Source organism: Ornithorhynchus anatinus, chromosome 3, assembly GCF_004115215.2.
Source record: "Ornithorhynchus anatinus isolate Pmale09 chromosome 3, mOrnAna1.pri.v4, whole genome shotgun sequence".
NCBI classification, from domain to species: domain Eukaryota; kingdom Metazoa; phylum Chordata; class Mammalia; order Monotremata; family Ornithorhynchidae; genus Ornithorhynchus; species Ornithorhynchus anatinus.
The window spans coordinates 35,931,899-35,948,401 of NC_041730.1; the positions used below are offsets into that span (position 1 = coordinate 35,931,899).

Genomic DNA, 16,503 nt, shown 5'->3' on the forward strand with positions numbered 1-16,503 from the left:
ATCCAAACAATATGTATATTAATGGTTTGCTAATCATTTAAATAAATAACTAGGAGGGGCAGGTGCTGTCTGAATTACTAAATTAGGAAGTTAATTAAAGGATCATTTCTACACTGATAAGGAGACACAAAGGAAGCTTTATTTGCTGTGGTAGAGTCTCTTTCATTTGGCTGTCTTTTGTTCACCAGTCAACTGTTGCTTTCTGTTGATAAGAAGGAACCACATTGTGTCTGAAATCAGCGTGGTGTAAGTGCATGGTTTCAGTTTATATAGCCATTCTGGAATTTGAGTCTGCATCACTTGTTCTCATCAAATGGTGGCTAGTTTGGAAATAAAACAGAAAATCCAATATTCATTCATACTTCCTATTGAGGGTCAAGGATAATATGAATGCTTGAATTTTCTTGGCTTCACTGACACTGTCTTCTACAAGTTCTCCTATCTCTCTGGCCATTCCTTCTCAGTCACTCTTGCGGGCTCTTCTGCTGCCTCCCTCTCTGTAACTTTGGGTGTCCCTCAAGGCTCATGTCTTCATCCACCTCTCTCTACACCCACTCCCTTGGAGAACTCATTCACTCTATAACTTCCAATTCCATCTCTATGGAGATGATTCCCAAATCTGCATCTCCTATCCTGATCTCTCTCCTTCTCTATAGTCTCAAATTTCCTCCTGGTGTCAGGACATCTCTACTGGAATGTCCCATCAACATCTAAAATTTAACTTGTCTTAAGCAGAATTCTTCATATTCCCACCCAAGCCCTGTCCTCTCTCTGATTTTCCCAGCTCTGTAGACAGATCCACCATCCTCCTCCCTGTCTCACTAGCCCGTAAACTTGGCTCATCTCTCTAATCCTGTCAGTTCAACTTTCACAACATCGCTAAAATCTTCCCTTCCCTCTCCATCAAAACTGCTAGCACCTTAATCCAAGCCTTTATCCTATCCCACCTTGATTAGTGCATCAGCCTCCTTACTGATTTCTTTGCTTTCTGTCTCTCTCCACTCCAGCCCATACTTCACTCTGCTGCCCAGATCATTTTTCCACAAAGACATTCCTCAAGAACTTCCAGTGGTTGCTCATCTACATCCACATCAAACAGAAACTCCTTTTGAGGCTTTAAAACACTCAATCACCTTGCCTCCTCCACCTTACCTTCCTGATTTCCTGTTACAAACCCAGCCTGCACATTTCTCCCCTCTAATGTCAATATATTCACTGTATCTTGAGCTCATCTATCTTGCTACTCCAATCTCTTGCCCACATCTTGCCTCTGGCCTGGAACTTCCTCCTTCTTTGTACGTTACAGATGATCACTCTCCCCATCTTCGAAACCTTATTTAAAGCACATATTCCTCGGCTAAGCCGCTATTTCTTCTCCTCCCACTCCCTTCTGCATTTCCTTTGAAATTGGATTTTTACCTTTTCTTCACTCCTCTCTCAGCCCCACAGCACTTATGAATATATACATAATTCATTTGTTTACATGAATGTCTGCTTCCCCATTTACACTATAAGCTTGTTGTGGGCAGGGAACATGCCTGCTGTTGTACTATCTCTAGCTCTTAATATAGTGCTCTGCACACAGTAAACATTCAATAAATATGAATGATTGGTTGAATTCAAAATCCTCCACTTTCCAGAGGTGTGATACTTGATAGTAAAACTGGCTGTCCTGAATTCCTCATTTTTGCCCAGCTTCTGATGTGGATGCTAATGAGAATTTAGATGGTAAATAGCAGTTTAACAGAGGTTGATGAAAGAATCTGTATGATCCATAACTGAGTGGTTAATCAAGAACTGACTCAACTATTCAAGTTACCATTATCATTTTTAATTATGACAGAGAATTGACTTATTCTAATAAAATCCAAACGCATGTTCTAACTCATGAGGTTTTTGATTCTAATAAAATCCAAACGCATGTTCTAACTCATGAGGTTTTTGGAGAGAAGGTATCCTCTGAATTGACCTGAACATGTATGGAAATGTTTCATTTTTAATAGATGCTTTATTTTCTCTGACACTTTATGATGTATAGCCATACCCCAAGAATCAGGCATAGTATGTGCCTTGAAAACATGGAGGTATCATAAAAAGCTGAATTTTGGAGTATATTTTTACATTAGACATGTTATAAATTGGAAACTTCCAGCATCTGTGGAAAAATATGAAATTTGTTTACCTGCAATATACTGTGACATTAAAATAGCACTAAACTATTATTTATTTTCTTGGATTAATTCAAAATATAATATCACAACATAAAGACTAGTAATATGATTATTAGTCTTCGCAGTAGGCTATAGAAGTAGAAACTCCACTACTAATGGTAGTGATTTTTCAACTTTAGTATCCAGTTTTAACAACAGCTGCAGTGTTTTCTTCATTAAAGCACTTTACCATAGACTAAGTCCTTCTAAACATCACTATACACCTTTTGGACTATTCTCTTTATCAGGGTCTTCTTCAATCAGTGGGAATCAATCAATCATCTGCTTTCTTGAAAATTGAAGGAAGATTTTTTAAAATCCCCAAATCTTAGCTGGTGGTTGGAACTAAGATTATAGCCTTAGTGCCAGTCATGATAACCTTCTCACTCACTAGTGGGAAATGGAGATTTCTCCCCTTTTTTTCTAAAACAGCACAGGATTGAGGTATAATGGACGGCAGAGATTTTAGCTGGATTAGCCAGTTTCTACCTCTTCGCAATTCTATGCTTCTTTCAGAGAGAGCAGAAGAGACTTTCAGTTTGTGTCTAGGGAGGGATGGGAGAATTGGGGTGGGAAAGAAATTGAATTCCATACAGTAGTTGGACATAATGATGGGTGGGTGTTATGCATCTTGGGCTACAGCAGCAATTAATACATGATCTATCAACAATTTACCTATTGTGGCCATTGGGTCTTTGATACCCATCTGTATATTTGGTGTCAGTCACCTAAGAGACAGTATATTGCCCTTATTGGTTTTGCTGTGCATAATCTATTGAATGCATGGTATTGATGGTGTGGACATATGTAAATGTAAAATGAGTGAACACAAAAGATGTCATGATTTTGCAGCACAGATATAGAGAAGTGAGTAAACAGTACCTGCTCTTGCTTTCAATGGAACTTCAGCAGGTTGATTGGGTTGAATTGTGAGTAGAAAAAGAAATCGGCATGTGCTAGTTTCTGGAAAGAAATTCATATCAACTACTTTGAAATCTTTCATTTTCAAATTTCCAGTCAGTGCAAGCGTAAGCTGAGATTTTACATTTCCAATGCTCCAGATGAATAGAATACTCAACAGGGATTTGAAATAGGATTCTAGCCCCAGGATCCTGGTGAAAACATTAGTTGGCATATCGGTGGAATATGAGACTACTATTACTGTCTACTGTGTGAATGAACGATACTACTTTGTCTTGCTTGGAGAGAATTACCAAGACTGTCTTTTCCATTGTTACCATGAACAAAAGACAGGCTAACTCCAGATCGTTGACTGTGATGTTAGAAAAGAAAGAGGAAGTCACATGAAACTATTTAAATTTAAGCTTCATCCATCTTACCCTTGCTTTGAAAACAATGACTTCCCTTCATTAGTTTGTTCTGATGTTTTAGTCCTCTAAAGCAATAGAGGACACAGTGGTGAAAAACTATTAGAATACCATTGAAAAGATAACCTCATTAGTTTAATGTAATGTTTTTTCCTTTGAAGATAACATTGCTGTTCTCATCAAGTTCAAGCCAACAAATCCAGAAGGTATTGTACTAACACGTAGAAGTCTTCTGTCTGCCTTGTAGTTTGTTGTCACTTTACTTTAACAGCCTTTTTCCTTTTCTATATCAGAAAAAATCCTCAATCATTAGGGAATAGAAATTTAGAAGATAGAAGGGCAGAGATATGGGAGGGTGTTTAAATCTCTGAAATCTTTTGGGTGGGGAAGGAGAGAGGTACAAATAGCTATTTTGCTTGTGCATAAAATTGGCTCGATTCATTTCATAATCTCTTTTTTTTTGTCTATCAGAAGGGTAGGGCCATATGCTATAGCACAGAGGCTAGATTGCTGCCCCTGACTTCTTTCCTTGCCTAGTATTCTCCATCAAATCCGGGCTTCTGTAGCTGAAGACAGAATACAAGAGTAGGGCAGAGTCAAGATGCTTAGCACAAGATACTGAGGTGGGGAAATCCTTATTACCTTGAATTGAGCAGAGTTTTTCTATTAATGAAACAATATCTGAGCTGTAGCTATATAATCCCACCTCCTCTCCAGGGAAGGTAATTATCTCTGTGTCACAAGGCTGATTACATTCTATCCTACTCCAGAAAATGGAACCAGGTATCCCAGGTGTTCCTGATATTGCTCAAACAATGATTGATAAGGGCCTTTTCTTGTGCTCCATCATCTTGATGCTTTCTGCAAGCTAAGAAATATCACTAAATTCAGGTTTTCAATAATTTAGGAAAAGGAATAAGGCTGATTATGCTTTATCTGAGTCCTGTGCATTTCTTTTATATTCCTGAAAAGTACATTTTAGTCTGTATTTGTGTACTTTTTTGTGTTCTTGAGACTCTAAACAGTAAATTTGGTAGAGATGCCAGAAAAGTATCATCAGTCAAGGTGTGGACTTATGACACAGAGGTTTGGATTTGTCAAATGTTCAGTGCAAACAATTTAACTTTTGAGAAATGCAATTTGTGATGAGTATGTTGGATAAGGATTAGGTTTAATATTTTGGTAAGGTTACAACCTGATTAGAAGCAGAGTGGCATAGCATGGACCTGGGTTCTAATCCCAGCACTGCCACTTGCCTGCTGTGTGACCTTGGGCATTCACTTAACTTCTCTGTGCCTTAGTTACCTCCTGTGTAAAATGGGGATTAAGACAGTGAGCCCCATAAGAGACAGGCACTGGGTCCAATATGATAACCTTGTATCTACCCCAGCTCTTAGAACAGTGATTGACACATAGCACTTAAGAAATATCATTGTTATGATTATTATTATGATTATTATTATCAGTTAGCTGAAAGAGTTAAACTTTTGAGGTCTTTTGTCTTGGAAGTCAAAAGGACCATTTATTGGATGAAATCATTTGAGTTATTCTAAAAAGCTCAACTTTGAATGTGTTGTGGGCATTGAATTCCTTCTTTGTTCTGTTTGTAGTTTGGGTGTTTTTTTGTGGGTGTTTTTTCTTTTTTTATATCTTTCTTCCTAGCTTGACATCCAGAATTCCTGCTTCATCCTTACCCACTGCATCAAATCTTTCTGATTTGTGAGGTAGTTAAAATGGATTTCTTTTTCCTGTATCCTGTAGGGGAGGAAACAAATGGACCGCTCTACGAAACACATTCAAACACAGAATCAGAACTTCCAGGCAGCAACTCTGAGGTAAAGTCTATGATTCATATCTTTCAACAGGAGTTAGGAAAATGTAGGGAATATAGCTTTATTGCCAATGTCTTAGAACCTTTGTCATCCAATTATTTCCTCACATTACACACTCCTGAATTTTTTTATGCACCAAATTATTCTTCTAGATTTAAGAATAGCAATAGAATGTTTCATGCAGGTTTTATTTAATTTTTGCAACATTATTAGAATGTAAGTATAAAATAAGCAAAGAATTATGCACTTTGAATTTACTTAAAGTTTTAGTATAAAATAAATATTATCACACTGGATTTATGGGATAACATTATCAACATTTAATGCTTCCCTGCTAGAAAAAAAGAGTCTTTTCTTTTATGCCTGCATTAGTGGTTGTTGGAGGCGAACCCAGGGTTTGTGGTTTTAAGATTTTCTTTTAAATAGCCCTGAATCCAGGTTTGTGAAAACAGATCAAAAGTATCTAATTTGAACACCTATGTCTAATCCATGCTATTTGTCAAGAAGTTCTGTTCCAGATAGAGAAAAGCTTATCAATGTTTGAAGTGTGATGATACCTATTATCAGTGGTTTACTAAAAGATTCTTACTACTGGTTTATGTTTTTAAGCTTATCCTCAGCCTAGGCATACTTTTTTAAAAAACAAAACAAAACATTTAATGCTCATAAAAATTTAGTGGCTTTGTTCCTTGCATAATTTTTCTTAAAGTTAAGGACTTTCATAGGTCAGCTCCAGGATTAAATGAACTGAGAGATGAAAAACTCTACTTGGAATCTGTGATTATTGCTGGCTTCTTCTTGCTATTCTGTAAGTTTGAATGCCTCAGTAGGCTGTGTCTACACTGGCAAAGTAAAATGGCATACCAAAATACTTATTTGGTAATAATTTGAGGGAAGAATTGCTTTAAGAGTTCGAAATTATCCAGAATGGTTATCTTCATTGTGTTCACTGGATAGTGATTTTTTCTATGCTGTCACAGCTATACAGGTGCAAATATCTTTAAATCTTGCATTGAAGGATTAAATTGAATTCTGGACCACATTACCTGCCCTGTGCACATCTATTCACAATATAGAAACAGAATGGGAAGACAAGACTTGTGAGATGCATGCATATTCCCTCAGCAAAAGGCACCAGTTTTGGATTTAACTGTAGTGCAGGCCTTGCTCTGTCTATTGACTTTTACTGAATGAGTAGTCAGAGAATTGGCATACTAATTTCTTATAGTCTCATTTGCTTTTTTGAAATGGTTAGAGTGGGATTTAAAAGTCCTTTTTAGGTTAAAGATGATTTTTAACAGCTTTGAAAGTGGCATGTAGAGAAAAATGAGTACACTTTGTCACTCTTCTAAAACCGTGACCACAATTGTTAATGACAGCATTAGTCATCAGTTAATCACTCTTTTAAAATGAAAAAGTTTTCCTTGGATTTTTGCTATCACATTTTTAGAACTAAAAATACATTTCAGAGTTTTAAGTTTTGCTCTCAATCTTAGAATACACTTTTTTTAAAAATTTGGCATTGATGAAAATAAGAGCACTTTCTTAAAAGAATTGTCAGCCTAGCTCCTTGACATGGACAGGATGATCGCAGAAAGACCATCTTTATTCTTTTGAATTCTACAATTATGTAGCAGGTGAATAAATTCTGTAGATAATGTTGTGCCACACCCAAAAATAAACACTCTCAGGTGTCTGAGTACATAAGTGCTTTTTGAAAAATGTTTCTCTGTACTTGACACCCTGTGAAGTAGGAGAATGGTGAATGAAGACATTAGATCTGAATTTGTTTTACTTTCATAAAAGTTGGTAATGGAACACCCAAAGCACATTAAGTCAAATCTCCTAGAGTTAGTCTTAATCCAACAACAAACATACCTTTGATATTAATATTTGTGGCATTTAAGTGCTTCTATCTGCTAAGCACTGGGGTAGATACAGCATAAGTAGATCAGTACAGTCCCTGTTACACATGGGATTCACAAGACTTCCCTGAAATTCAGGTTTTTATTGGCAAATCACTTGGATATTTAGGGCAGAAACTAATGAAATGAATTCAAGTATTGCCATTGGGCAGCACTTAGGGTGGTGTCATTGTCCTGACCCTGAAGCAGAATGAGAATCCAGATAGGCTCATTTCTTAATAGAAGCCTAAACTAGCTTCTATGTATTGAAACAGCCTCTTAAATACTTTCATGAAAATGGAGTATAAAGCAAAATAGTGCTAAATGAAGGGCAGTACCCCACAGGCATGAGTATATCAATCAGTGGTATTTACTGAGCCCTTATTATGTGCAGAACACTGTTCTGAATACTTGGGAGAGTACAACATAATTAGCGGAAACGTTCCCTGCCTATAAGTGCATTATATTGTGTTCTCAAGCTTAAAAAAAAAAGAACAAAACCATATAAATGTATCAAAAGATTTTAAAACCAAAATAGATATATGAATAAATGTACATGTAAATATGTACCAATAATAAAATCTGAATTAAATTTTATGTCCATACATGTAAGGTTTTTTTTCACATCCCATTTAGCAAAAAAGCACCTAGTACTAACAGTTAGAAATCTGTCATCTAATGCTAAACAGAGAACAAATAGATTGATGTGAGCTTTTTCTCTCTCTTCAGGTCAGTCAAAATAATTCAAAGGTTGAGGAGGAGGGAAAGACAGGTGTTTGAGCCAGTATTAATTTTGCAACATACATTTTTCACCAGCTGCAAAACTAGAGCATATTTTGAGAGAGAGCTGTCAGAAGTTCCAGGCTTACAGTTCAATAGAACAACAACTATAACAGCACTAAAAGAAAGCATTATAACCAGAGACCCTTAAACTTCCAAGAAGTATACCTGTATTGCCCTTCCATAACATCTCGAAAATCACATTTTCATTGTGATTTAAAATAAGGGAATAATATATTGCATTCTTTAAAAGATTAGGTTAAGAGCAAATTCTAAGTCTTAAATGATAATGTGACAGAAATGGCACAAAATTGAGGACTTGGCAAATGTAGCCATGAAAAATATCGTGTTTTCAAGTTTATAAAGGGAAATTGCTGCCAACAGGAATGATTTGCCCAGAAATTATCTTCTGCCTATTAAGTATCACAAAGAAACTCATTGAAGATTTCAAGCTACTTTGGTTGGCTGCTTGATCTGCCCTACTTTCATCTTTCATGAATTGCAGTTTTATGTTTCTGACAGGGTTGAAGACAAAAAAATAAGACTTTAATAGGGTAGAGCTGTAACAGCATTCTAATGAAGGCCTGTATGGGCCCTGAAAGCTATTAGCATGGGTGGGAGAGAAGTGAAGTGCATTGTAGATATTCCTTTGACCAAACACTGAATTGGATGGAGAGTCTAAACTGACCTTTAAGGAAAGCAAAAAGAAACAAGATGACCTAATTTCACTTTTCATACACCTAAATCTTTCATTTTTAATTGGCAAAAAGAAAAAAAAAAACCTCTCTCAATGTTTTAATATGGTAAATGAACCTCTAAAATTGCTTATGTGTTTTTCTTATAATTTTAAATAAAAAGTCAGCCTTTCTCCAGATGGTCTAGAAGATTACACCTTAGAATGTGCTCCATTATTAAGCCAGTGGAGCAATTTGTTTATACACTTTGAAAACCAAAGAAAACTTTTGATATGTATTTGTTACAAATGTTTACCTGCACATAATTCAACAAGGCCATTTCTGTATCAGCAGTAGAGAAAGGTGCATTCTTAATGTACGGCTGGACAGTGAGTTGTGTCCAAATTCACCATCAGGGATGGTCACAAGATGGCTGTTTGATCAATCAATTGTATTTATTGAGTGCTTACTGTGTACTGAGCACTGTTTTAGCTGTCTGGGAGAGTACAATATAACAATATAATAGGCACATTCCCTGTCCACATCAAAAGGTGGAAATGTCCACAGTTCACTAATTTGGTGATAATTCGTGGACCAGAAAGGGGCCATGGTCCTCTAGCTGGGCTTATGTGCACTGGGAACAAGACCTTCATATGTGTTAACTCAGTTTGTGGTACACCAAAATTTCGGTGTCATGGGAAACACCATTATAATTCAGAAACAAAATAAGCAAATTGTGTGGAAAATAAACTGCTCTTTCTTGTTTATTGGTGCATTTTTAAAATGTTTATATACTCCAATTTCTGGAATGTCTTCTACTGTGTATCTTCAACATTTGATATGATTCATTTTCAGAAAACAATTTAATTCAAAGAATATTACTACCTTTCTAGTAATCATTAATTTTCATATTATAATTATACTTTCAAGAGTTTTGGTAATTTTTCTTTTTTGACTTCCTTGAGTTTATCTCATCATCCAGCATTTGATTTTTCCTAGTAATTTACACCAGCTACCTACATTGTGCATTACTAATTTTCACTTCTATGACCTCTTGTGTCAAGCATGTTTGCCCACAAATTAATTCTTAAATTTAGGTCATATAAAGTGGCTTATCAAAGGCTAATGACAAAGTGAATTTTGACACTAGAGTTTAAGGTTTCTTGCTTCCTTTTTTTTCATATTATGTTGTCCTCCCAAATAAGGCTCATGCATGTTTGAATCTGGTACTTTACTGTGCATGCCTTAGCAGTAGTAAATCTGTCTAAATGAGAACAGATCATCCTAATTTATGTACACTGGAGGAGGTGATGATTATTATGAGAAAGGTGAAGATAAAGAACATTTTCATTTTTACAAACACAAATTTTTAGAGAAAATATATTAATGCCTCTTTCAAGGTATTCATTTTCAAAACTCTTTATTTTGAGGAACAAAGATGTCCAAGAGATTAACTAGTTCTGCTTTTCTTGGGCTCCAGTTTGGGATTTAGGACAATTAAAAAAAAAAAAAGAAAGAAAGAAAAAAGAATTAAACACCATCATAAACGTCTCTGTTTCTGTCTAAATAGTTTTGTTGTTCAAACAAAAGTGTCCCACTGCCTTTGCATCATCACTAACAGCATTATATCTCTCCCATGATGCCTCTGGCAGGGCCTAAGCAGCACTGAGACTACTTTACTCATCTCTGATCATCAAGGGGTAAGCAGCAAACAGTAGTCAAACCTCCTTGCATGGGTCTGTTTGCGGTGTCTTTTCTTAGTGGGTCCTGAAAGTTTCTCTTCTTTGTGTTCTTCCTCAGCTCTCATTTCCAACCCCAACCTTTGCAGAAATTTTTCAGTTCCTCCTGTTCAGTATTTGATTTGCCTTAATGTAAATAAATAATCTAGCTTTTGGAAAACATTCGAATATTTGTTTAGCAAATGTACAGTTGAGGATTTGCCTCATCCTGCTCTTGCCTATCAAATCAACAGGGATCCAACAGGCTCACAGAGGGTGCATAAATGTGATTAATTTTAAACTACTTTTGACCACATAGGAGTGAGAACTGGAAAGTTTTTGCTTTTCATTTTTTTTTAATGGGTTAGCCGGTGAAAGGTTCTTTTTTCATGCTTACATTATTAACATAGAAGATTTTTTTTTTTCCACTACCAAACTGATTTATAGTACTTGAGTGTGGAAGTGTTTATGGTGCAGTAGACTATATCCATCATTATTTTGAACATACATTATTGCAACTTAACATCTGTCATGCACAAGATATTCATTTTCATAGGCTTTCATTTTGGCTGTGTTCATTTCCTTCATGATATTTTAACTGGCCTAATCTCCACCATAGAACAAATGCTCTTACATTCTCAAATACAAAAAACATAGGATACCCCCTAGATAATTACTGTATTTATAATACTATGTCCTTTGTTCATTTTCCTTTTTTTTTTCTTTTTAAGTTTTAAGTTTTGCCCAGGGCTGTTTGCTTCTAGGAATTGGAACAAGTCTTAAGATTCTTTCTCTTTTTCATCTACCAGATCCAAATAATGAAAGATATTCTTGATCTATCCAGGTCTTTCTAAGAGCCTACGGGTTATTGAAATTAGATTTCACAAAATTTCTAGAGCTATGATATTGGCAAATGGGTAGAAAAACTGCAACTAGCTGGTTTGCCAGAATTATAACTCTGTCCTAAATCATAAGATAAAAAGGACCATTAAAACCTTAAATTTACCTTTAAGTTAGTAACATGGTCTAGATGTTCTCTGGGCAGGAGGATACAACTAGCGTAACTAAATTGGTGCTCCTAAATTTGAGGGCATCTATGATCTTGTCCAGGGACTTCAGAAATAAGCCTAGGTTCAATCTTATAGGTTTGTGTTTTGTAGAAGCCTGATGTTGATTCCTGAAAGAAAACCTCTCGTTTCCAGAGAATTTTAATCGAAACGTGACAAACTCCTCACACATCTCCCTGCCTCCAATATCAACCCATCTCCAGTCCATATTGCATTCTGCTTCTTGGGTTATTTTTTCTAAAACACCTTTCATTTTATAAAACCTCGATTCCTTTATATATCAAGCAGACACTTCAGTCAGGCACTTAATGAACTCTCTTCTTCCTGCTTATCCACTGTCTTGTCTCACTGCAACCCACCTAACATTCTTTATTTTTCCCAAGTGAACTTCTTCACTGAGCCTTGTTTTCATCTGTCCCACCATTGACCCCCTTCAAATTTGACTGACCCTGCTCTCTTCATCTTTAAAGCCCTCCAAATTACATCACCACCAAGAGGTCTTCCTCAGTAAATTTCTACCTTCCCCAAGTTATAGTACCCCAAATATCATCTTATCATTTCTGAGCTACTTGACCATCTGGGATTAAACAGCCTCTCAAAGCATTTAGGTATATATCTTAAGTAGCCTAATGCTCAAACTCACTAACTCTGTTCCCTGTTCTCCCTCCTACTTTTTTGAAAGTGAGTCCCATGTGGGACAAGTCCTGTGTTCCACTTGCTTATCTTACATCTACCACTGAACTTTGGTACATAATAAGTGCTGAACAAATCCCACAGTTATTATGTACATATCCATCCATCTTTCTTTCTGTTCTTCTATCTGTAATTTACTTCAGCGACTCTAGAATATATGCCTTTTGTGGACAGAACTATGTTTTTTAAACCCTCTTGTTCCCTCCCAAGTGCTTAGTGTTCTAAACAGGTACTCAATAAATACTACTGGTTAATCATTTTAAAGGTTTCCATTCATCACTAGTATTGGCCAGATAGATGTTACAATGTGTTATAATTAATTCCAGGTAATATTATTAATAATTATAATAGTGGAATTTTTTATGGTAGCTGTTAAGCATTTACTCTGTGCCATACACTGTAGTAAACCCTGGAGTAGGTACAAGCTAATCATGTTGGACATAGTGTGCCACATGCTTAATCCCCATTTTACAGATGAGGTAACTGAAGAACAGGGAGTTAAGTTACTTGCCCAAATTCATACAGCAGACAAGTGGTGGAGCCGGGATTGGAACACTCATGTCTGTGCTCTTTTCACCAGACCACATTTCTCTAATTTGATATAAGATAATCATGCTGGACATAGTCCCTGTCCCACATGAGACTCAAAGTCCAGGTAGGAGGGAGAACAGTTACTGAATCCCAATTTTATGCATTATGAAACTGAAACACTTAGAAGTTGAGTGACTTGCCCAGCAGGCAAGTGTCAAAGCCAGGATTAGAAGCTAGGTCCTCTGACTCTCAGATTAATGCTCTTTCCACTTGCCAGCAGCATGGCTCAGTGGAAAGAGCACTGGGCTTAGGAGTCAGAGATCATGGGTTCTAATACCGCCTCCGCCACCTGTCAGCTGTATGACTTTGGGCAAGTCACTTCACTTCTCGGCGCCTTAGTTACCTCATCTGTAAAATGGGGATTAAGTCTGTGAGCCTTATGTGGGACAACCTGATTATCCTGTATCTACTCCAGTGCTTAGAACAGTGCTCAGCAAATAGTAAGTGCTTAACGAATACCAACATAATAAATAATCACATATGAAGCTTGAATCCAAGCTATAATTTTTGTTTTTTAATATTTTAATTATTTTAGAATCCTAAATATATCAATAATAAGATCATCAGTGGTTTTTTTAATGAATAGATTATGAAAGAACCTCAACATGAAGTTTTACATTCAAAATTCTTGATAAATATAAGATGCTGTTTCTTAAAAAAACAGTGTGGCTCAGTATTGAAGGAGCAACCAATTTAGCACTCCTCTTTGAACCATGAATAGTTAGTCAAAAATTAAACAAACAAAAAAACCTGAATTAAGAAGTTTCTGGCAGTTATCCAGTGAATTTGGACTGTTTAGAGAGAGAAATTATCCAGTTTTTTTCTGTTCTGCAGCTTTCTACACTGCCCTGATTCACTAGCTGCCAGCCCTCCTCTTTGAACTATGACTACTCCACTAAAAATCAAACATAAAACCTTCTTTGAGAAATTTCTTGGTATTAAAGATTTATTTTTTCTTTATTTCATGGCATTGCTCCAGTAATGTCATGTACTATCAATCTTACTATTTGATAATGGCAAATGTGTTATTATTCTTTGCCATTTAAAACTCCAGGATGCTGTAATGGACAATAACCAGTTAATATATGGAAATAGAGAAGATTCATTCATGATATGAGTTTTCATGAAAAGTCTTAATATTGCTCAGGTTAGAAAATTCCTGCAAGTTCACTTTTTCCTTTGTCAACTGAAACTTGGAACATATAACAAGGCAATTCTGTGTAGTTAGTGTTTGACTTGGTAATGATTGTTGTACAGTACGAAGCATGATAAACTGAGGTATTCTCTGAGTCAGGGGTTGGCAATTTGGAAAAAAAAAATGATTGCACAATCAATATTCCAGATCAAATTTTTTTAAGTATTTGACTAAGTTTTCCAGTTCCACAGCATTCTACCATGGAGTATATTCATATGGTAAGAGTGGTAGGCAGCATATTTTATCAGTCAGTCAGTCAAGGTATTTATGGAGTGCTCTCTGTTCCCAGAGTCTACAGTTTTTTGGAACTAAAAAAACTAGATCAACTATAAGACTTCTTCCATTCCATTGATCTAGAAAAACTATTTCTAGATCAATGGAATGGAAGAAGTTTTATATGAGTGTGGACTGAAACCATCTGGAAAGATAAAGACAGGGAGAGGAATTATTAAAGTTTAAAAAATCAGGCAGGACTGGCTGAATATTGATTTGTTGTTCCACATCTCCAGGACAGGGAGGGGATTCACTGAAGCCTGAACATACTAGATACACAATTAAAGGAAATACTTCCTCACAGAGTTGGTGGTAAGTGTATGAAATTACCACAGGAAATTGTGCAAGCTGAAATATTAGGAAATTCATAAAGGGGTTAGATAAATGTATTAATGGGAGTTCTGTAATGTACTGTGAGAAGGAAAGTAAGTGATAAAAAAGGAAAACAAATCACATTGTAAGATGGATCATCCAATGGATGAGGTGATACAGAAATGGCATTACTTATGTTCTTATGGTCTCATTAGAAAACCTCCTTTCTCCGGGTTCTTTTGTACAAGACTAATCCAAATAATATTGTTGCAAGTAGATTATAGTCACAAGGGTCAAAGAAGACCCATGCATTATAAATGTGAAAGTATTTTTAATGATCTTCAGCAGAACACTTGTAGATTTAAGATGATGACAACCAAGACTGATACACTAAAAGACTATAGTGCTTCTAATAAACATGACTGAATAAGATATATTTTTCAAGAACTTTCTCTTAGTCAGTTCCCAATTTTGGATTGTCTCAACTCTTTAGATTTTTTTGCTAATTTATTTGGTAGTTATTTTTAGATGCAAAGATTTGAGTTATCTGTAAATCTTTTATATATCTAAGAGAGAGTTATTTAGCTGAACCAGTGCTGCTTTAAGAGGCCAGGGACGCTTTTTAGCTGCTACTGATAAATGTGCCAAGAGTTGAAATGAGACAAACTTAATAATTAATGATTGCTTTAACAGCAGCATCTCTTCAAAAGAATTATCTATTTTGCTGATGTTGATGCTTTTGGCAGTACTTTTCAAAATTGCAGATGTGGTCTTATGAAACTATAAATTCAAGAAAATGTGTGAGGGACATTGTATAGATTGTAATGAGCAGATGCTCTCCATTTTCACTAATGATGGGGTGGGAAAGGGCAATTTGTAGGAGTGGGGATAGGCTCGATAGTAGTAGGGCTGTCTTATCAAGATGCTGTTTAAATCAGCTAGTTTCCCAATTTTATTTCTCATAATATATCTAAGGAGTTCCTGTGAGGATATTGTTATGAAATAAGTAGACTAAAATAGGATTTCTTTCAGGCAGATACATGCATCTCTTTTTTTGATACATCAGAATGTTACAATTTATAAGTTGCCTGGACCTTGGGATAATTGAACTAATTGCCTTAGGGTAATTAAATCAATCCAAGTGTTCACACTTCCCTATTTACCTTCTATATGCTGTCTCTCTAACTCTGATGGAGGACCCCATAAATCTCCTAAGACAATGCCTACTAATTTGGGTCAAAATATTGCTTTGTATACTTTACATATTATTTTGAAAAGGAGCTGCTTCTCCAGTTAAACTCTTTTCAAGAAACTCCTCCAAAGGTTTCCGGTCTTTTGATGTTTTAGTCTTGATGCCATACACAAACAGGGACTCTGTTTCATCACTGAGTTTCCATGCCAAGAATCAAGAGGGGCAAGAAGGGCAGTCAGTGTTCCATTTAATTTAGCCAAGAATTAATTCTATTGATATTAACTGCCAAGTCTTGGAAAGACTATTTGCATTTCCTGTGGTAGATCCAATATAAAAACTCCTGCATTCTGGCCCCTTTCATTCCTTCATTATAATCAATCAACCATACTTATTGAGCACTCACTGTGTGCAGAGTACTGTACAAAGCATTTGGAAAAGTACAATATAACAGAGTTGGTAGACACATTCCCTGCCCACAGCAAGCTTACAGTCTAGATGGGGAGAAAAATACTAAAATAAATTACAGAAATGTACATGAATTCTGTGGGGCTGAGGGTTGGGTGAATGAAGGGTACAAACCGTGGATGGCACGACCATCCTTCCCGTCTCTCAGGCCCGCAATCTCGGTGTCATCCTTGACTCGTCCCTCTCGTTCACCCCACACATCCTATCCGTTACCAAGACCTGCCGGTTTCACCTCTACAATATCGCCAAGATCCGCCCTTTCCTCTCCA

At 36.2% G+C, this 16,503-nt stretch overlaps 1 protein-coding gene across 6 annotated transcripts in view; it reads left to right on the plus strand.

Moving 5' to 3' along the window:
- The window catches only part of ANO5 (anoctamin 5), a 94,352-nt gene that overhangs the window by 27,398 nt on the left and 50,451 nt on the right, over positions 1-16,503 (plus strand). For 2 of the 6 annotated variants that reach the window (XM_029061212.2, XM_029061213.2), the window contains exons 2-4: positions 3,700-3,744; positions 5,300-5,373; positions 10,381-10,428. In XM_029061212.2, coding sequence (XP_028917045.1) covers positions 3,700-3,744; positions 5,300-5,373; positions 10,381-10,428 — 167 coding nt within the window. Of the gene's footprint in view, positions 1-3,699; positions 3,745-5,299; positions 5,374-6,395; positions 6,471-10,380; positions 10,429-16,503 lie in introns of those variants that run through there. The other 4 variants (XM_029061215.2, XM_029061216.2, XM_029061214.2 and 1 more) reach the window with 3 other exon arrangements.